Below are 21,639 nucleotides of genomic sequence, written 5' to 3' on the forward strand. Positions count from 1 at the left end.
GGGGTGTGTGTGTGTGTGTGTGTGTGTGTGTGTCCCAAGCCCAAACAGAAAGAAAGACAAGAAACCCTATTCCATGCATACTTGCTCGATTGATGATAACACATTGGATAACAACATCTCTTCTGGAAAGGGCTTGAACATTCCCTCAAAAGTTCTAAGTATACAAAAGTTCAAAGTGACTGGCATACCTTAAAATATTTGGGAAAAATAAATAAAGGGGTCGAGATGCTCAACAGTTAAGAGCACTGCTGTTCGTCCTGAGAACCTGAGTTTAGTTCCCAACATCCATGTTGGCCAACTCAAAACTACCTGTAACTCCAGCTCCAAGGGATCTGACACCCTATGCTGGCCTCAATGAACAGGACACTCATTTTTGTGTGTGCACGTGTGAACACATACACACACACCTTTGAAAACTGAACAATCCTTTTCAGGTGTGACTCTAAACATAGTTCTTACCTTGGATGGGGTAGAAGGGTTTAGCCCAGGGCACTCTAAGCTAAACAGACTAAGTGATCACTCTACAAAGAGCCAATAGCTCAGAGAGCCTGCCTGGTGATGCTGGCCTGTAATCCCAGCTCTCAGCAGCCTGAGGTAGGAGCATTGCCATGAGGGGATGCCAGCCTGTACCACCTAAGCAGAGCAGATCTAAAGAGGAGAGAAGAAGGTAAGAAAAAAAGCCAATAGCTCAGGAGGAAGAGGCAGAAATGTTTATTCCCGGTGTAACACTCAGGCATAGCACTTAGGAAAATTACTAAAATCAAATCCAAAACTATAAAAATCCAGAGGTGACTGTCGTCTTCACTGTCTCAGAAATTGACTCATTAAAGGGCCTGGGTTCTGGTAAGAAGCGTCGACCTGTGGATGCTGTGTGGGCAGCATGGCTGCCTGCTGGTGTCAGACCATGAAATAGGACTGGGAACCATTGCCCCGTAGACAGTGACGGCGGCCGAGAACCTGCCAGGGTCACGCAGCCTTTGTCTTTGGAGGTCCTTAACTCAGATAAGCTCAACATCCGGAAATGTCCTTCGTTTTGTTCTTTCTCTGGTATCTGGTGTCCTTGGGATCAAAGCCTCTTTCCCTGGCACCAAACAGTGCCCACTGTGGGGTTCTGGCCATGTAATCCCTCGAGCTGAATGTCTTGGAGCCTCCACTTTCTTCGTACTGCAGAACGAGCTCTTGGAAGCGGCTGTAATTGATCCATGTCCACCATTCTCCATCGATCTTAAACTGCAAAGAAAAGTTGTCAGGTCAGAAGTAAAACTGTGCATAAAGAATAAAGTTCTATGGGCTGGAGAGATGGCTCAGCGGTTAAGGGTTCTATTTAGGAATACATACATTCGTGCCATATATGTATAGGCATGTAACAATTAATGAAAAAAAGAGGCCATGAATTTGAAAGACTGCAAGGAGGGTTATATGGGGGGGATGTTAATTACATTATAATCTCAAAAAATAAAATAACAAAAAATTAAAACCCTTAAAAAAAAAGAAGGAGAATGTGTATCAGTCAGTGGGAGGGAGTCAGAGGCCACCTGGGCTATGTTTCTGGAAAAGGGAAGGAGGCCACTCCCTAAAGTTGGCAACTGAGTTTTCCTGGCGTGAGGTGACCGCAGACGCCTGCAGACACATCTGTCATGCTGCCTCCACCTCTCCCTGCTGTGGCTGCTTTCTATCTGGTGTGTGTTCTCCTGGCTTCGTGGGCAGAATGGATGCGTGGAGGGCTTTCTATTGCTAAACTTTGCTTGAGTAAAGCCTCAATCGATGGCTTCTAATTCTGGGCTGCTAAATGACTCGAGCTAGCCTTTGCATCCTAACGCGCATACAATATCTCATTAGCAGAAAGCCTCGTTAAGAATTTCAATTCAATAATGGGGAATAATCCAATTTGTACTCTCTTAAGTAAATTGCTTCTCAAAAGTCACTGTGGAATAATGGCTGGGATGAAGAGAACAGAGAAGCCACCGAGGACGAGGAGGCGGGGGAACTCACTTTGTGTGTGGCAAGGGCATTGCATTCAAAGCCTCTAGCTGGCATTCATTTGTGCAAAGCTAATGTTGACGGGTGACTTGTAAATAGACTAGTGTTTCTGTCCCAGCACTAGGAAGACAGAGGCAGGAGGAAGAAGAGTTCAAGGGCAGCCTGGGCTACAGAGTGAGAGCCTGTCTCAGAATAAAAGCAGGGCTGAGATGCAGCTAAATGGCAAAGACCACCCACAGCTCATGCAGAGGACACAAGTTCAGGACCCAGGACCCATATTGGATCTAACACCTTCTTCTAATCTCTGAGGGTTCTTGCTTTCATGCTATCAGGCACACGTGTTCACACGTGCACACACACACATGCACACACATATACACCCAAAAAAATCTCAAAAAAGTCATTGAAAAACGTAACAACAAAAGTCTAATTCTATAAACCAATTGAAGCAACAGTATCCAGTTATAGTTAAGAAAAAGTATTAGAGTTCCCTGGACTCAGGATAATACTTGCTGGATTTTAAATGGCTTGTGGTTTATGTCAGTTAAGAGCTTTCTAGTAGACAGGGCCAAATGTATGTAAAAGTGTAATTAGTCTGTGGATGAAGTATGAGGCCTCCCTGTCTGAGGTCCATTCTTTGGGATGCTGCCCCAGGGCTTCCTGCATCTTACAGGCAGAGACCTAAAGCCCTGTCCTCACAGGGTTCCCCAGGCCTGTGTCCAGCAGGTAGCTCCTTCTATCCAGGCACGATGGTGCACACCTGTAACCCCAGCACTCAGGATGTAGAGTCAGGAAGAGTTAGAGTTCGAAGCCACCCTCGGCTACACAGTGAATTCCAATTTGAGGCCTCCCTGGCCTACGTGAGACCCTGTCCCCAAAACAGGAGGGAGGGGTGCGGCTGGAGAGACGGCTCAGTCCTTTACGGTACTTGCTCCTCTTGCAGAAGGCCCAAGTTTGGTTCCCAGCACCTAAGTGGAGGAGCTCACAAGCCCTTGTAACTCCATGGGACCCACTGCCTCTGGGTTTCCACTGGCACCTGCACTCACACGAACATACCCACACATATGTACACAGAATTAAGAATAAATCTTTTTATTTTATTTTTTAAAAAGCAAACAAAAAAATAAGAAGTAAAGAATTCCTTGTCATAGTCTCAGAAAGACAAAAGGGTCTTAGACAGCAGTTCTTAACCTGTGAGTCACTGGGGTCACAAATTAGACATCCTGCATTCCAGATATTTACATTACAATTCATAACAATAGCAAAACTACAGTTATGAAGTAGCAACGAGAATAATTTTATGGTTGGGGGTCACCACAACACGAGGAACTGTATTAAAAGGTCACAGCATTGGGAAGATTGAAAACCACTGGATTAGAACCATAAACCTAATTTTTAGTCCAGCCTACATAAAAAAAAAAAAAAAATCAGAGTTGAATCGACACACACACACACACACACACACACACACTCACAAAACACAATAACCCATATGCAATGCATCTTATCTGCAAGTCCCAGACGCAGACTACAAACCTGGGCACTGGGAGCTATGCTAACAGACTTTAAAATTGTACCCTAGCGCAGAATGGAAGAAAGCACTTTCACAGACAGGACCATTCGAAGCTAAAGTGACCAATGACAATTCTGATTCCTGGTCTGAGGACAAACCTGGAGGGCTAAGCTGCTGCAGGCGACAGGGATGCACATTAGGTTCAGGTCACAGTGACAAGGCACCTCAGTCTGGGCAGCTCAGGAACAGAAATGAAGGCCAAAGCCAGGTTCCCGCAAGTCTGGTCTTCCTGGCTGGCAAAGAATGCCGACTCAGTGGCTCAACACCGGCTGTCTCCCTGTGCATAGGCTATTCAGTGTCTCCTGTGAGCATGCGAATCTGAACAGATCAGGCCTGTTCTCAGGACTTCAACGAACCCTTAGAAACCCCATCTTTAATATAGTCATGCTGGTGGATTAGACACCTAACACAAATTAATTTGGGGTATGGGGAACACAAAATTCCATCCAGAGTATGAGTAACTCTGAAATTAATGCCTAGCCACCAGGCCTCAAGGATCAAACCGAACTTCTCAAGACAAGCTGAGATAAAGGTAGCTCAGAAAAGTCAAACTGTTTTATGCAAAAGTCAGAAGCTAAAAGGGCAGCGCTTAGCACGTCTGACACAAACTGTACCGAAGACAGCTGTGTCAACGGGGAAACGAAGCCTCAGATCTAAGATGCCAGGGGAAGTGTCCTGAGACATGGGGGTCATCTGATTTCAGGGACTCCTCACACCCCACAGGAAGGGAAGAGGTAAATCTATGCAGAATTATGAACACATTCAAAAGGTCACGGATGGTCTTATGACAGACACACTGTGCTGAGGTACAGCCCTGACTAAATAGCCAGGCTGCTCTAGACAGGATGAGCCACAGAGGCCAGAGCACCTGCCACAGGGAAAATACTCAAACAACCTCATCTGGCTATTTTCTCACCTTTCACACAGAGAAAATCCCATAAACCAAACGACTGACAGCACAGGTCAATTATTATAAACGATCCAAAGAAATCTATACACGATGACATATTAGCAGCTCACAACCCAAACCCGACACCTAGGCTATTTTAATGAATTTTGTCATGTTTTGAAAATCTTTATCACATGTATTCATTTGGGAGGAGGGGGTGCGCCCGAGTGGCGGTCACAGAATAGCTTGCAGGGATCAGTTCTCTCCCAACGCCTTGTGGGTCCCCAGAGTCAGGTGGTCCAGCCTGGTGACAAACTGAGCCATCTCTCTGGCCCCAGATTATTTTGTGTTTTGATGTCTCTAAACCTGCTGTCTTAAGGTTGTGAGCCCAGATGGAGATATGACACCCTCTTCAGGCCTCCAAGGGTACTGCACTCCCATGCGTGCACACCGGCATATGCAAACATGATTAAAAATAAAAGTAATTCACTAAACAAAATCTTTAAACTCAAACAACAGAATACTGCTCTCTATGTTGTTCTGGGCTTTCTTAACACTGGTATTAGGAGGGGCACAAAGAAGAAAGATGGGAGAGAAGCAGGGGCACAGCACACATCTTACCTTCTTGTGTCCGACCAGGAGGCAGTTGGAGTGCTCGTGTTCACATGCGATTTCATAGTCCGGAAGCAGATCCACCAGCTCACGGACAAACCGCACCACTTCCTCGTGCCAAGGGACGTTGGCCATGGTGAGACTGCTGGCTGCACTCTCACCACAGTAGGTCACACCCTGAGGGAAGGACAGCATCAGGGATTGTTAGTTACGGACCCGTCTCTGGGGGACAGCTAGTGGTGGTCACATTTCATTATTGACTTGATTATCATTTTAGATTTGACATCACCTAGGAGACAAACCACTGGGCACATCTGTGAGAATGTCTCCAGAAAGGGCTGAGGTGAGACCCACGCTGAATGTGGTGTGCCATCAATGGGGCTAGGGTCCTGGACTGAATAAAACAGGAGCACCAGCATCCATGTCTCTCTGCTCCCTCACTGTGGATGCCGTGTGAGCAGCCACCTCACGCTCCTGCTACCCGCCATGCCTGCCCAAGAATGTTATGAGCCTTTCTCACTGAAATTGCTTTTGTAGGCATTTTCTCACAGCCAGGAGAAGAGTAACTAATACAGATCCCACTGAAATTCTATAACAAGATAACGATTTTTTCTGACACAGTATGTCTATGTGGCGCGCTTATCTGCTGAGCCATCTCTCTAGCCCCATTGAGTGTGAATTTATAAAGTATCACATACTATATACACTGAGCAGGTCGTATTTAGCAACATATGTGTATTATATTCATACAGGAACACTTAATGAATAAATACATAAAACATCACACCAAAGGAGAAGCATTTGCAGACTGACATGCAAGCCTTAATTATTTTACCAATATGGAAATTCCTACTTTTTTAAAGACAACTGTAGTACAATAAGTTGGCTTCTAATTCTTGCTCCTTACCTGTGAACCCAGACATAGCCTCCCAGCCCCCAGTCTCCTCGGCCCTCTACTGGGTGAGTGCAGTGGGAAACGATTCTTTCTCAAATAAGGTGTATCTTTGGACCTCTCCAGATCAACCCTCGTTGTTTTGTTTCTGAGACGTTTCATACATCCCAGGCTGGCCTCAAGTTCAATCTGTATCCTGCCGAGCTTGAGCTCCTGATGCAGATTCTGCCTTCTGAGAGCTGGGATTACAGCCATGGCCACCGTGACCAGCTCAGCGCTGGACTGCCTCGGCAGCTAGCTGCCATCTTCTAGACACAGGCAGCAATTGAAACAGAAGGGCGAGCTTGCTGCTTACAAGTCCTGCCCCTGATACAGACACACAGACACATATGCTGCAAACACATACACAGATTCAGACAGACGAATGCCACACACACACACACACACACACACACACACACACACACACACACAGGAGAGAGACAAATATCCACTACACAGAGAGACATTCCACATACACCCCACAGACATACAGATACTATACACAAAGACACCACACAGTTAGACACTACAGAGACACTGCTCAAGTATGTACACAGAGACGCCGCATGTTGTGTAAGAGGCAGCACTGCATTATATTAAAAAGAAAAGCTGATCCCACAAACGAGCCTGAGGCGACCCCGCCCCTACAGATGGCAGAGCTGGGACTTGGCCCGAGCTCTACAAACCCTCAGTGCAGATGACTGCTCGCTGCAGATGGCAGCCGCCACAGATGGCTGTCCGCAGTAGTACGGACACTGCACCCAGATATTCTCTGACTATTAAGCACCCACAGCCCCACTTCCTTAGAGTAAGTGGTGAAATGGCCTCTGCTTGCTCGGGGATTTGAAGAATTCGTTAGGCTGAGCTTCAGTGGATTTTAACAGACAAGTAACGCAGTTCAGGACACCGTTAGGAAAATCAAGTTGGAAAACTGTGCTAATTACTAACCCAAGTGTAAAAGAAGAAGAAGGAAGGAAGAAGGGAGAAGAAAAATAAGAGGAGGAGCAGGAGGAGGAGGCGGCGGAGGCATTGTTGGCGGCTTACAGACAGGTCATAAGATTTCAATGCTGCCTATGAAAGCTGAGTTACGCAACTGTGTGGAAAAGCTATCTCAAAGGAACTCCTTGTTAATATTTAAAGGTTCCCTGAAGCACATAGGTCTCAGATAAGATCTTATATTCATAACTTTGATTGAGGGAGATACTTTAATATTTTATTATTCAGCAATAACAAATCAAGAGATGCTAAAGGGGACTGACTCACTGGGAAGATGGACTATATGCTGAAGTTCATTAAAACCTTCTGTTTGTCTTGTGTAGCCCAGGCTGGCCTCCACTTCACTATGCAGCGAAGGATGACATTAAAGTGTCAACCCTCCAGCCGTTCCCTCATGCATGCACCACCGATCCTGGCTTATGCAGGGCTTGGGATGGCCAGCGCTTCGTGTGTGGTAGGCAAGTGCTGCACCAGACGAGCATCAGACCGTCCTGAACTGTCTACTCTCTGAGGACCATGAACTGTTAAATAGGAGCTAAGCACTATTTCAGCTTGGCTGGGTTTATAACCTTCTCCAAGACAGACCCTGATGTGTCTGTGAAGGTCTTTTTTTTTTTTTTTTAAAGATTTTTTTATTTATTATATGTAATTACACTGTAGCTAACTTCAGACACTCCAGAAGAGGGCATCAGATCTTGTTACAGATGGTTGTGAGCCACCATGTGGTTGCTGGGATTTGAACTCAGGACCTTTGGAAGAGCAGTCGGTGCTCTTACCCGATGAGCCATCTCACCAGCCCCGTCTGTGAAGGTCTTGCTGTAAAGGGTTAACGGAGGAGGAACCATCCTGTGGGCTGAAGACCCAAACTAAAAAGGAAAAAGGGAGTCACCAGGATGGCTCAGCAGGTCAGAGTGCTTTGTCACCATGCCTGAAGACCCAAGTTTGATCCAAGTCACATGTAGGAGAAAAGGACTTTCAAACCTTTGCCTTACTGGTGGAGCACAGTCCAAGGATGCAGTCACGTGAGGGGTCTCAGTGCTCGTGAGAAAACAAGAAAACAAGACCAGAGTCTTGTGTCCTCAGTTTCTTTAAAAACATGGAACTATTCTTGGAACACTTTTCATACCCAAGCCAGGAGCAGACAGGATTATTCGCTACAACTGGCTACTGTTCTCTGTTCATGTCATATGCATGTGTGGAAAAACATGTTTCAGCCATGTGCTGCTTACACTCCCGATTCTCTACAGCTTGACCTCGCTTTACTCAAGTGACCTCTCGTAACCCTCAGACGCTGACGCTCTGAATCAAGCTGGCTACTTACTGCACACAACTTCAACTGGCCTCATTTTTAGGCTCCGTTCTCCCAGCTCCTCTGCCTTTAGAATGGGAACAGTTCCAGATGAATCACATGCTCACACATGTGTGCACACATACACACACACCTTTCACTCAAGCACTCTGAAGGCAGAGACAAGCTCTGTGAGTTTAGAGCTAGCCTGTCCTACACAGTATACTCTAGACCAGACAGGGTTACACAGTAGGATCCTTTCTCAAAATAAATAAATAAAAATTAAATTAAGGCTCAATAAAAAGGAACAAAGGAGAAAGCCATCAGAACTCTATTATTTATGTTTCCACTTACTGATCCAACTGGATGTGAACGGGCAGCCCCTGTCTCCCACTATCATGTCTTCCCCTTGATGACAGACTACAGAGTCTCCTCAGGCCATAGCTCAACCCCTGAGAACGCCCTACACTCCTGTAAGTGGCTCCTTATGGAGTATGTGGGTGCAGCAACATGAAAACTGATAGAGGAACACTAGAGGCTCAAGTACCTGGCAACCCCCTGCCCCTGCTGCTGCCACTGCCCCAGCCCCCCACCCCCACCCCTGCATGTGGGCAGAGAGGGGAGCTTTGCTGCGTGTGCTCAGCCACAGTTGAGCCCTGTCAACAGTTCCAGTGCCAACAGAAGGTGGCTTTAAACAAAGTCACTTGACAACAAGCGGCTACCAGGCACTTCCTGGGCTCAGAAGAGAACACAAACACAGGACTTCTTACAAACGTGTTCCGTGCTTCGAGTTTTCAATGCGGCAGATGTTTGTAACGTGAAGCGCATTTTCACCAACAAGCAGGCAGATAATGAGAGCTGAAGAGTCTCGGGCTCACAAATGAAGGCCCCATTCAAGCCTAATGAGGCTAAAATGCATGTTAATTTGCAGGGAATATAAAAGAAAAAATATTTTACCAGACTGGCAATGAAAGGAAAGAGGAAATCAATATAATGAAGAGATAACATCTACTGATTTATCTTCTATAAAGTGCCTAATGGAAGGCAGTCTAAACATTTACTGCATCCAGGCACAGATTATCCCATTGAATTCTCAGACAAACCTCTTGAACAATTATTAATTTCAGGCAGATGGGCGCTGTGCACCTACAAGCCCAGTGCTTGGCAGGCTGAGGCAGGAGAGAGAGATCCCAGACCTGCCTGGGCTGCTTAGCTAGACACCTGCCTCGGAGAATAAAGCCACTGTCATTCTAGCTTCAGGACAGATAATTCGGCTGGAAAGACTGCATGTTGAACAGGTAGTACTACATGTTTCAAAATATGAGCAAGATGGTGCGGCAAGTAAGGGCGCTTGCTGCCAAGTCTGGCCACCTGGGTGGGATCCCCAGAACCCACCCGGCAGAGGATGAAACTGACTAACGCAGGTCGTTGGCTAACCTCTGCACGTACTCACGGTCAGGATGGGGAACCTCATATACATACATAGGAACATTTGGAAAACAACAAGAAGAAAAGCTTTAGATTTTAAACCAAACCTATGATTCCTGGCCTGAGCAGCCTCATAAATAAAATGAACAAAGAAGGTAGGAAAGACAGAAAGGCAAATTCCTTAATCTGGTTCAGTCAGTAAAACAAGAGAAGATGCTAAAAAGATGTGAATAGGGACCATGTTTGAAACACACCCCAAAACACTGTTTCTATCCTTTGCATGGTATTTATGCATTTATTTAGTGTGTGTGCATACGTGGAGGTCAGAGGCCAACTTGCTGGCACTGGCTCTCTCCGACCAGCCAGGGATAGCGCAGGTTGTAAGGCTTGGTGGCAAGCACCTTTACCTGTTGTCACTGGCCCTTGCCTTTGTTTTGGCTATTTTGAGACATGTGGTCTAGGCTAGCCTACAACCATGCTAGCCTAGGATGACCCTGAGCTGTTGATCTCCTGCCTGCATCTCCCAGGTGCCGGGGTTACAGTGAGCTCTCTCACACCCAGCTTGCTTCTACCTTAGGATTCTACAAAAGATTCAGCTCTCCTGCCACTCAGAAGACGGGCAGGGCCAGCATTGGGTGAGCAGGGCATGCACAATGTGGGGGTGTGCACATGAGCCTGATGTACTTTTAACTTTGAACCAAACTGCCCTGAGGCTCACAGGACACTGCCCTGCACTGAAAGGCTCTGTCTTCTGTCCTTTAGGCTGGGGTCCCTCCTGAACTGTGATGCACACGACCTCTTGTCCTCAGACCCTGAGGGCTCCACTACAGACCTGACATATCAGTTATGCTCACTAAAGGGTTTCATCTAATAGACTAAACACACTTCACTTCTGGGGGTAGAGGGTATCTTGGCTGTCATACTGTCTCAACAAATGAGTTTTAGAGACCCCTCTCCCTCCCTCCCCCTTCTTAATGTCTCCTTAGCCTCCACTAGCTCTCTTTCCAAGACTTTATTGTCAATTATGTAAAAGTGGCTCTATGCACCTTCGAGTAGTGCCTATAGACGCTGCCTATAGACGCTGCCTATAGGTGTCAGACTGCCTGGAGCTGGGATCAGAGCCTCGGAACGGACGCTGGTGCTGGAAAGAGAACGGTATGCGCTCTCAACCCCTGAGCCGTCTCCCCAGTGTCATCCACTGTTTTCGTTCCATTTCATCTTTGATATTTTTTATGCTGAGCATTACCCTGTAGCCCAGGCTGGCCTCAAATTCTGCCTCAGCCTCCCAAGCACTAGGACTGCAGGCATGAAGCCGCCACCACCACAACAAAATGTCATCTCTTCAGACATTAACTCTTTGAATTCTACTCAACAAGAAAGCTTAGCTTCTGGCTAACTTAGTTTTGGTTGGTTGCTGTTTGCTTGCTTGAAATGCTGGGCATAGAACCCAGGGCCTCCTGGATCCCAGGAAAGCACTCCACCACCAAGCCACGAACGTTCTCAGTCCTGGTTCAGTCTCTGAGTTTCGAGAGACAGGACATGAAGGTGCAGACCTGGAAGCCCAGCACAGAGGCAGCTGAGGCAGAGGACTAGAAAACAAGGTAAACCTGGACTACAGAAGGAGTTCAAGGCCAGCCTGGTCAACTTTGCAAAACCTTGTTTCAAAACAGGCGAGAAGAGCTGGGGAGAGAGTCCAGTGGTACGACGATGCTCTAACTCCTCTGTTTGTCCTGAGTGGAGGGCACGCTCCTGGCCTGGTCCTGTAGAATCCCAGGGAGAACTCCAGAGCTAGCCCCAGGCCCATGCCGACTGCCTAACTATTTAAAACTGCCAGCAGGTGGAATCAGCTGAGGTGTCCGTCAACAGATGAACAGGTAAGGAAAATCTGGTGTAAGAGGCTGGTGGCAAGGCTCAGTGCACAGAGGCAATTGCCACCAAGTCTGACAACCTGAATTGGAGCCTGAATCAGTTCACATGGTAGAAGGAGGGAACCGACTCCTGAATGCATGTAGATTTTCACTCTTGCTAGACCACGCGTTTCTCTAAGAATTTAAAACATCAACTCTCTCAAGGCGGCGGCTCACTGTATTTCTAAGGACTTCAAAACCATCTCCATGCCTCCCGTCCTCAGTTTTCCCCTTGAGTGCTTCAGTGAGTACAAGTATCGCCGGCAACCCTGCCGGGATAAAAGGACGAAGTGGGGAAGAGACCGTGAGCGGGCGGTGACACAGCTTTCTCTACTCCCGACTCACGTGAACTGAAGCCAAACACACAAAAACCCAGCAGAAAAATACACTAACAAGTAGCCAGTTCTTCTTTTCTTTCTTCTTCTTCTTCTTCTTTTCTTTTTTTAAATAGTAACTACTACCACCACCAGAAAATCACAGCCACTGGTACGGTGGTGGCACACGGCTGCGATCCCAGCACTTGAGAAGTGGAAGCAGGAAGATCAGGGCTTCAAGCTCGTCTTTGGCCACATAGTATAATGTCAACAGAAGACTCTGTTTAAAAGACATTTATAATTTTTTTCTCAAATTGTAAAATGTTCACCATGACTTCAGAAGAAAGGGGAAGGGGAAAAGGGAGGGAGAGGGGGGAGAGAGAGGGCGAGAAGGGTGGGTGCCTGTGATCCAGCCAAGCACAATAAAAACAGACATTTTACTACCATATAATTTGTGGCAACATTTTTAATAGCTAACCCATAAATTAAAACACCACTAATCCCTGCTGTTGGCGAGCTTTCCCTGAACAGGGACATATATTTTCAGACAGTTTATATTTGTGCGTCATTAAAACTTCTGCCAAGAGAAACCTTTTGAACTTAAGAGCAATTTTAAAATCAAAGAGTGTCTTTAGCCTGACCAGAGGTAAAATGATAATGGCTCAGAGAGCGGGAGCCCTGGGTGCTCATCTCCTGCTCCCCCCTCACTCCCCTGCCCCTCCTAAAGAGAGCCCACCTCCCGCCCCTACTACAAAGAGCTGAGCAGGGGCCCTGGGTGCCTACCTCCCACTCCCCTCGTACCCCGCCCCTCCAGTAGATAGCCCGCCCTCCGCCCCTCCTGCAGAAACCCACCTCCCACCCCTCCCTGCAGAGCATCTACCTCTACAGCCCTGAAATGCTGCTTCCTAGCACTCCTGAGACTCCACACTGAGAAGGCAAGAGCTGGCTACTAAAGATGAGGACTTCCTCCTATCAGTCACTCATCTTGTGGATGCTCTTTGGTCCTCAGAGAGTCTCTCCATACTCTTACCTTACAGGTAGGGTTCCAAACTGTCACTTCCAGCCCTGGCTTAACCCCGAAATGGTGGCTTCTATGTACTTGTACTTTAATATATAAAAGTATCATATGCACACATATACATACATACATATATATATATATATATATATATATATATATATATATATATATATAGTGTGTGTGTGTGCACATGTGTGCACACGTGTGCGTATTTTCCTTTTCCTTTGCTCTTTTTTTTTATGTTTGAGAAAATGTCTTATGTAGCCCAGGCTTACCTCAAACTCATGGAGTAATCAAGGATGAGTTTGAACTTGTGACCCTGAGTGCTGGGATTACAGGCGTCTACCACTACGCACAGCCACTGGGTACTATGTTTTTCAATCTTTTTGTTTGTGTGGTGGTGGGAAGGGGAGGGGGGTGTCCTTGCTTTCCACCTTGCTTAAGAAAGGGTCTCATTGTTTGTCTCTGTGTATGCCAGCCTAGCTGGCCCACAAGTCCGGGCTAAACGGTGAGTCCCGGGCTAGCCTGGACTACAGAACAAGACCCTATCTCAAAAAAAATACCAGAAAGGGACTAGATGGATGGATGCATGCATGGAACAAAGAACTCACCCTTTAACTTACATAGCCTTAGGGTAAAATAATCAGGGATAAGGGCAGAGACAGTGGACAGCATAGCACTTGAGCTGAAGCCGGCCCAGACTGGTCCACTACAGGTGGCAGTGGGCAGAACTCATTAGGCCTACCATCTACGCCTGAAGGTTTGAAACGTCTCCTAGAATCTAACTGCTCACCCCAGTACTGCTCTCTCAGTTTAGTGGAGCTACACAGAACAGCTCACCTGGTGCTGCCTACCGCCTATCTTAGGAAATCCCTATACCAAATATCTAAAATGTCAGTCTAAACCATGTTGTGTGTGGCAGTGGTGTACTGTAAAAATACATCAATAAAATGATTAATTTTTATAAACTGACAGGTCCAATAATTAAACTTATTTCTCACTCTTAAAAAAAATTTTAAAAATATTGTGTGTCTGTGTATAGTGCCCTCAGAACTCCTCTTGAGCTGGGTCCTTTGGGAATGCAGCAACTGTTCCTAAACACTGAGCCATCTCTCCAGCCCTGCGAAGTAGAAGCTTTCAAAGACTAACGGCTCGGTCTACTGCAGTGCCACTATCCCTGATGCCCAGGACAGCCAGCTTCCTGATGCGTCTATGATCCAAATACCCAGAAATTGTGCGAGCTTTCCCCCAGCCCTCAGCCAGCTACCCTCAGCTGCAGCACGCCGACCACCAGGCAGCAGAGCTCACCTTGACCTCGATGAAGTCAGGGTTCCCCAAGGACACCAACTCAGCGTAGGCCTGGAGTTCATCCACGTTCCAACACTTCACGAGCGTCAGTCTGTAGACCGTTCGCTGTTGCTGAAACAGAGGGAAAACAACTTGGCTTTAGCCAGAGCATACGTCACAGATTCACCCAAGAACACTGGCCAGCACCCTTGAGACACAGAGAACCCGGGTCAGGTGAAGCCTCTATGGACATCTACAAACCAAAGTTACTTTAAAAAAAAAAAAACAACCAACATGGGCTGCTCAGCTGTTCAACTGGTAAGAGCACAAGACTCTGAGCGATTTTCTCTTTCATTCCATGTATATGGATGTGTCTGTGTCTCTGTGTGTGTTTGTGTCCAGGATCACACTGCCTTCTGAGGCCAGCAGAAGGCAGCAGCCCCCCACCCTGTAACACGGCGCTGAGCATAGAACTCAGGGCCTCTGGGAGAACACCGCTGCTCTCACCCACAGAGCCTTCTATCTCTGCAGTCCCTGGAGTGACAGTCAGTGGTGATCAGGTTCTCACACACCTTACAGAAGGCACAAGTTACAGAAGGTACAAGTGCTCCACACAACCTCATCCCTACCGCCAGGATCCAAACAGCTGCCTAATATATATATATATATATATATATATATATATATATATATACATACACACACACACACATAGACACACACACAAGACACACACAGAGACACTCACAATGAACTGGCTTCAGTATGAGCAAGGGGCTAGTGAGAGGGCTCAGCGATTAAAGGCGCTTGCTGAAAATCCTCATAACCTGAGTTCGAACTCTGGGACCCACATGGTGACCGGTGAGAACCAATTCCTGCAAGTTATCCCCTTACCTGTGTGTGCATGCCCATACACACAGGTGCACACACACGCGCGCATACAGATACACAAATACACTTACACACAATTGTTCATACATGCAGAGGCACTCATATATTCACACACACTTACACACTAACTAAACAAATAAATAAGTAAAATGATTATTAAAGAGAAAGCAAGCCCCACCCCCCATCGGCGCTGCCACTGGTAAGCTACCTGTGCTCCTGTGAGTAACTCCTCTCCCGTGCTAGGGTAAGAAACCGTAATTAAACTCATTATGTGAGGGAGAGATGGCTCAGCAGTTCAGAGCACTGACTGCCCTTGCAGGGGACCTGAGCTCAGTCCCCAGCACCCACATCAGGCAGCTCACAACTGCCAGTAACACGAGCTCTAGGGGATCTGACATGGTCACCTGCATATGTGTGTGTGTGTGTGTGTGTGTGTGTGTGTGCGCACACACACTTTAAAAGATATTTTTTTTCCGAGTCACAAAAAAAAATGCATTAAAGTAAAAAGGAGACCAGTTAGGAATAAGAGAGGATTCTGGGTAGAGCGGGACAAAAGAGGGGAACAGAGGGTAAAATGACCGGAAGGCATTACAGACATGTAGGAAAATGTCAAACTGAGATGTGATATCAGTAAACAGATACATTCTAGTGAAATAAGGTGATTAAATCATATTAGGTGATGGAAAATTAACTCAAATAACCTTTTCAAGTTCACACAAGAATCATGTGGACTGTGAATAATATGGATTATCATTCTTTTCGCTCCGGCTTTGTCATTTATAATCGCTGGCATTTCTTGTTGACAGGACAACCACGTGCATGCGTGGTCTAACCAACATCTACCAAAGAATCCAAATTGGCGCACTTTTTTTCAGAAAGCATTAAGATGGCAGTCATTAAAGACTCTGAAAGATGGACAACCCAAGATGCTGCAACCTCCCTCGGCCTGAAATAAACAAGTAAGACTCAAGGGCGTTCTAGACCACTACAGATAGCTTAAAATCAAAGGCTAACATTTTGCCCTTGAGGGGAGGCCAGATGTGGGTAACAAATGCAAATTCCCCGGAGCTTTAGTGAGCAGGGTTCAAAATAATAGAGAAAACAGAAGGGACACCAGGTTCCCCACTTCTGTGTTTGGGGAAAAATGTAATTTATAAAAAGAAAAACAACACGAGAGTAAATTTTTTTTTAGAGCAAGTCTCCTGCAGCCCAGGCTAGCCAGGCACAACCTTGGACTCCTGCCTCTATTTCCCGGGTCCTGGGGTGCCCATGTTCCTGAATGCTACAGCGCCCTGCACATGTGAGATCTTTCATGGGGCCAACTTAGAAATCTATACTAAAGAGCATCTGTCAGGCACATCAAAAGCATTTCATTCCTATCTACTTAGTTCTTTAGAAAGGCATTTTACCAGGCAAGGAAAGACAGGGCATTTCTAAATTCCCTCGCAATAGCTGTCAGGCTTCCCCATCAAACTGAAGAATAGCTAGAGCTGGACGGGAGAGACAGATGTGCAGCAGTTAAGAGCACAGTCTGCTTGTGCAGAGTCTTGAATTCAGTCCCCCGCACCTATGCTGAACAGCTCAGAATCACCTGGAATTCCAGCTCCCAGGGATCTGGCCCTCTCTTCTGGCCTCTATGGGCACCTGTACTCTTGTGCAGACAGACAGACAATTTAAAAAGTAAAAGAGACGCTCCCAGTTAAACTCACAGAAGGCTGTCTATCCTGTTGTTTTAAAGTCTTCCTGAAAGTTCTGATCAAATCAAGGAAGCCAGGGCAAAAAAAGACTGAAGTGCACACAAAAGCAGTAAACTGTGAGTAATATAATTGGAGTCTTGGAAAGCTACCAACTTAAAAAAAAAAAAAGAAAAAAAGAAAAAAAGAAAATCAGATGCAAAGAAAGTGGCCAATTACCAAGGGCAACTCACCAGCTCTCCTAGCCTAGAGCAGCAGTGGGTTAAAATAAACCCGGGGTAGGATGGGATCCAAAGCACGCATGCTTCCTCAGTGTGTTCAATTCCTATCTTTGTAAAACAGGGGGTTTGTGCAGGCTTAGCAATGTTAACCCAGGAAGCCCAGGTCTTGAAAGGCTGTGGCAAGAATGCACCAAGTTTACAGCCTGGGCTACTCAGCAAATTCCAAGCCAGCCTGGGCTACATGAGAGTGCTGGGCTAGCTGGGTGGCACACAGCAACCCCGTTTCCAAACTAACAAAAAAGCTGTTTTTGTCCGTCTGCCTGTTTTAGCACCTTCACCCTGTCAGACTTAGAATGAAGCCTTGCAGAAATAAAGCGCGCCGAGTACCAAGGGTCTGTTTAGACACCTCTATTAAAATATCAGTGACAGTCGAGGTGGCTCAGTGTGTGAGAATTCAAGGAGTACAATCATGAGAATGTAAGTTTGGATCCCCAGAACTCAAATAAAAAGCTGGACATGGCCACACACATCTGTGACCCCAGGAGTGGAGTAGGGGTTGGGGGAGGGGCAAACATAGGATCACTGCTGCGTCACTGGCTGCCAGCCTCACTTCAGCTTCAGTGTAAGAACCTGTCACAAGGAGGCAGAGGCAGGCAGATTTCTGAGTTCGAGGCCAGCCTGGTCTACAAAGTGAGTTCCAAGACAGACAGGGCTACACAGAGAAACCCTGTCTCGAAAAAAAAACAAAACAAAACAAAACAAAAAAGAACCTGTCACAAGGCAATAAGGTAGAGAGTAACACAGCAGGATACCCGATGTCCTCCCCTGGCCTCCACAGACAGCAGGGCACTTGCCCCCCTCCCATACCCTCACAAGACACACCACACAAATGTACATCATACGCGTACACACCAAAACTAAACTAAACCAGCCCGAACAGGAAAGGCTCCATGCCAGCAAAGACCATTTACAGAATGGAAGGAAGAGGATATGCCACTTAAACATCTCTATAAAAACCCAACCATTCACGTAGGAAATTACATGCAAGAGTCGGAACTTAAACAAAACACTTTTCTGAGAGACCTAAAGCAAACTCGGCCCCTCTCTCTACCTCCATGGAAAGCGGGGTTTATAAACCGAGAGGGATTTACGAGTCCTTTGAACACACAACCTGATGAGGCCCCTAATAGCAGAGACATTGGTCAGCACTTGCTGTGTGCCGGATGCTGTTACGAGTCTTTGTGTCTTTCCAAGACTATAAAATCTGCATGAACATCAGAAGGAATCTTAGCAGATATGTATGAATATTATTTTCACTTGATGAACACGAGATCCAGGCTCAGAGAGGGTAAAAATGCCAAAAGCCACACAGTAGCAGAGCAGGTAATCTGGGACGTGATCCCCAGCAACGGGAATCCTAGCAACTGGGCTGTGTGTACACTCGCTCTGCTTCTCTGTGTCGGTCTGTCAGTCTGTCTCTCTGTGTGTCCGCCTTTCTCTCTGTGTGTCTCTATCAGCTACACCTTGCAAAACTGAGATAAAATACACAAAGAAATTAAGACTACGGACTTGTCTGGGTGGCTAGAGTGCTTGCCTTCCCTACAATGAGGCCCTAGTGTCCATCCCCAGAACCACATAAACCAGGCATGGTGGCGAATATCTGTCATCCCAGCACTAGGGAGATGGAGGCAGGGGGATGAGGAGTTCAAGGCCTCCTTTCAAGGCAAACTTGTAGTACGTGAGTCCCTGACTCCAGTGGGGGACACTGGAGAATGGAGTCTGTGCCCCACACCCAAACTGGTCAGATTACCGCTGCCTGGAACCCCAGCTCCAGGAAACCCCACACCCTCTTTTGGCCTCTGAACTCACATGCACAGAGACACGCGTACTAAAAAATACTTCTTTTTAAAAGATGCATGAGTAAATTCATATTTCAAACTGATGTTCCACTGTAATTAATATATATATAATAAAGTCCACTCTACAGCTGAGCCACTTCCGGCTGTACAGTGTCAACTGCTGCTATGCAGTAGCAATGGTGGTTTCCAACCAGAGGCGACTCCGCGACCCTGGGGCTATTCTGTTCCAACTTTGAAACTTCCTTCCAAGGGAAACCTTGAGAAGCCTTTGTGGCTTCCATAAGCGGGGGTGCTCCTGACATCTAGTGGGCAGAGGCCAGAGCTGCTGCTGAGCACAGGATAATCACAAGCTCCCCCACCCTGCACCCCTTTTCCTGCTATCACAATTATTCCGTGAAAAAGGCCAGTGGAGCGAAAGCCAAGAAGCCCTGTTAGAGGCGGTCTTCCCATGACCATTAATGGAGTCTTGACTGTACTTGGCCATTTGCTTAACGTCCATGTTTAGGATCCAACTATCTTCTTCCAGAAGTGCACAACACCCTTTCCGCACATAAAATAAAAATGTATTCATCCAAGTGTGTGTCGGAGCATGCACACGCCACACATGCTGCAGAGGTCAGGGTGACGCTTGGCAGCACAAGCCTTTACCCACTGAGCCATCTTACCGGCCCTGATATGATTTGATTTGATTTGATTTTGATTTTGAAAGACAGGCTCTGACTCTAACTCCCCATCTAGCCAAGAACCTCGATGTTCTGGTCTTTCTACCTCTACTCAGAGCTCCGGGATTACAGGTGTTGCACTAGCACACCCAGGAAAGTCAGGACTACAAGTGACGGTCTGAGCTGGAGAGCAGCTGTGGAGAGCTGGCCCTGTCCTTCCTGGGGCTTATGCTGAGTCAACCGTGAAGTCATCTGGGCCTTGAACTCTCTTTGCACAGGCTTTTAAATTATAAAACCAGAAGGCTAGAGAGATGGCTCAGTGGTTAGGAGCACTCCCCGCTATTACAGAGGACCTGGCAGATGATCACGACAACCTGAACCAGCACCAAGGGCTCTGGTGCTCTCTTCTGGACTCCCAAGGCACTGTACTCCCATACACATACACACACATACACACATGAAAAATTAAGATAGGCTGGCTGATATGCATGCCTTTAATCCCAGCAATTCAGAGGAAGACTTTGTTGTGTGTTTGAGTCAAACTGCTCTACACAATGAGTTCCAGGTCAGTCAGGGCTACAGAGTGAAACCCTCTCTCAATAAGTAAATAATAAAATCAGATTATTTATAAGCCCTGTTATAGTTTGCTTTCCGTTGCTGTGATTAAAACACCATGACTAGAAGCAACCTGGGGAGGAAAGACTTACTTGGCTAATAGATTACGTGTAGAGGTTTGGTCTGTGGCGACAAACTGTAATGTTAACCTAAGACCTGGTTGCCTGAGATGAGAGAGTCCACATGCAGACCCAAGCGATGTTATGTGTGACCTTGCCCCCATATTATTTCTGCTTGGTGAATAAAGATGCCTACAGTCTAAAGCTGGGCAGAATTGAGATAAGTGGACCCTGGTGTTCCTGATTGGAGGAGACCACAAGGGGGAGGGAAGAAGGTGGAGAGAGGAGAAAGACACCATGAGTTAGGAGTCAAGAAAACATGGCCCTGAGGGCTGGCCAACAGGAGTTGAGAGCAGCCTAGATAAATCATAGTAATAACTCAAGATTATGGATTAAAAAAATAGGTTTCAATAACATGGAGGGTATATACCTGATCTGCATTAGTGCTGGTAAAGGCTTACTATAAATATAAAGGTTGTGTGTCTTTTATCCAGGAACCGAATGAGCAACAGAGGGTAGAAACCCTGGATTGGGATTAAATATTTTCTACAACAATTACAGCCCATCATGAAGGTAAGAACCCAAGGCAGGAACTGAGGCAGAGATCATGGACGGATGCTGCTTACTGGCTTGTTCAGCAGGCTTTCTTATGCACCTCAGGGTTAGGTGGCACCACCCATAGTGGGCTGGGCCCACACCCACCAATTCATTATTCAAAAAAATGCCCCACAAGCTTGCCTACTGGGCAATCTAATGGAAGCATCTTCTCAGTTCAGGTTTCCTCTCCCCAGATGACCCTAGCTTGCATCAAGACCGGGGGGGGGGGGGGGACATCTAACAAGTACAGACTCACGGCCTTCCTTTGTTTCCTAGCATCTGTACAGTTTGACCAGGAGGCGGTATGACTTTAATCCCAGTACTCGGGAGGCAGAGGCAGGTAGATCGAGTTTGAGGCCAGCCTGGTCTATAGAGGGAGTTCCAGGACAGCTGGGGCTATGTTACACAGAGAAACTGTCTAAAAATATATATATATATATATATATATATATTATTTCATCTAATTGGCATAAAGTCATTCAAAACATGTTTTTCCTTTCTTTTCTGAGTATATGATATATGTGTATACAGATTTGTGAGCGTGCATACAGGTAGCCATACACATGCCACAGGACAAGTGTGGAGGTCAGAGGACTCTCTGGATTGTGCAGCCTTCAACTTCTACCTTGAGATGGGATTTGCTTGGTTGTTCGCTGTGCCTAACCCAGGCTAGCTGACCCATCAACACCGGGGCACCGATGCTGAGGATGACCTAAGTCTGGCTTTACATGAGTGCTAAGGATCAGAACTGGGAGCCTCGGGCTTCTGTATGGCGAGTACTTGGCCCACTGCGCCATCTCCCATAGCCCTCG

At 46.7% G+C, this 21,639-nt stretch overlaps 1 protein-coding gene across 2 annotated transcripts in view; it reads right to left on the minus strand.

Moving 5' to 3' along the window:
- Positions 1-688: 688 nt before the first annotated feature.
- Positions 689-21,639, minus strand: part of LOC110313163 (S-adenosyl-L-methionine-dependent tRNA 4-demethylwyosine synthase) — an 88,407-nt gene continuing 67,456 nt past the window's right edge. For both annotated transcript variants that reach the window (XM_029533928.1, XM_029533927.1), the window contains exons 14-16: positions 14,251-14,361; positions 5,064-5,231; positions 689-1,230 (exon numbers count right to left, since the gene is read on the minus strand). In XM_029533928.1, coding sequence (XP_029389788.1) covers positions 1,009-1,230; positions 5,064-5,231; positions 14,251-14,361 — 501 coding nt within the window. In that variant the 3' untranslated portion in view covers positions 689-1,008. The remainder of the gene's footprint in view (positions 1,231-5,063; positions 5,232-14,250; positions 14,362-21,639) is intronic.

Source organism: Mus pahari, chromosome 23, assembly GCF_900095145.1.
Source record: "Mus pahari chromosome 23, PAHARI_EIJ_v1.1, whole genome shotgun sequence".
NCBI lineage: Eukaryota > Metazoa > Chordata > Mammalia > Rodentia > Muridae > Mus > Mus pahari.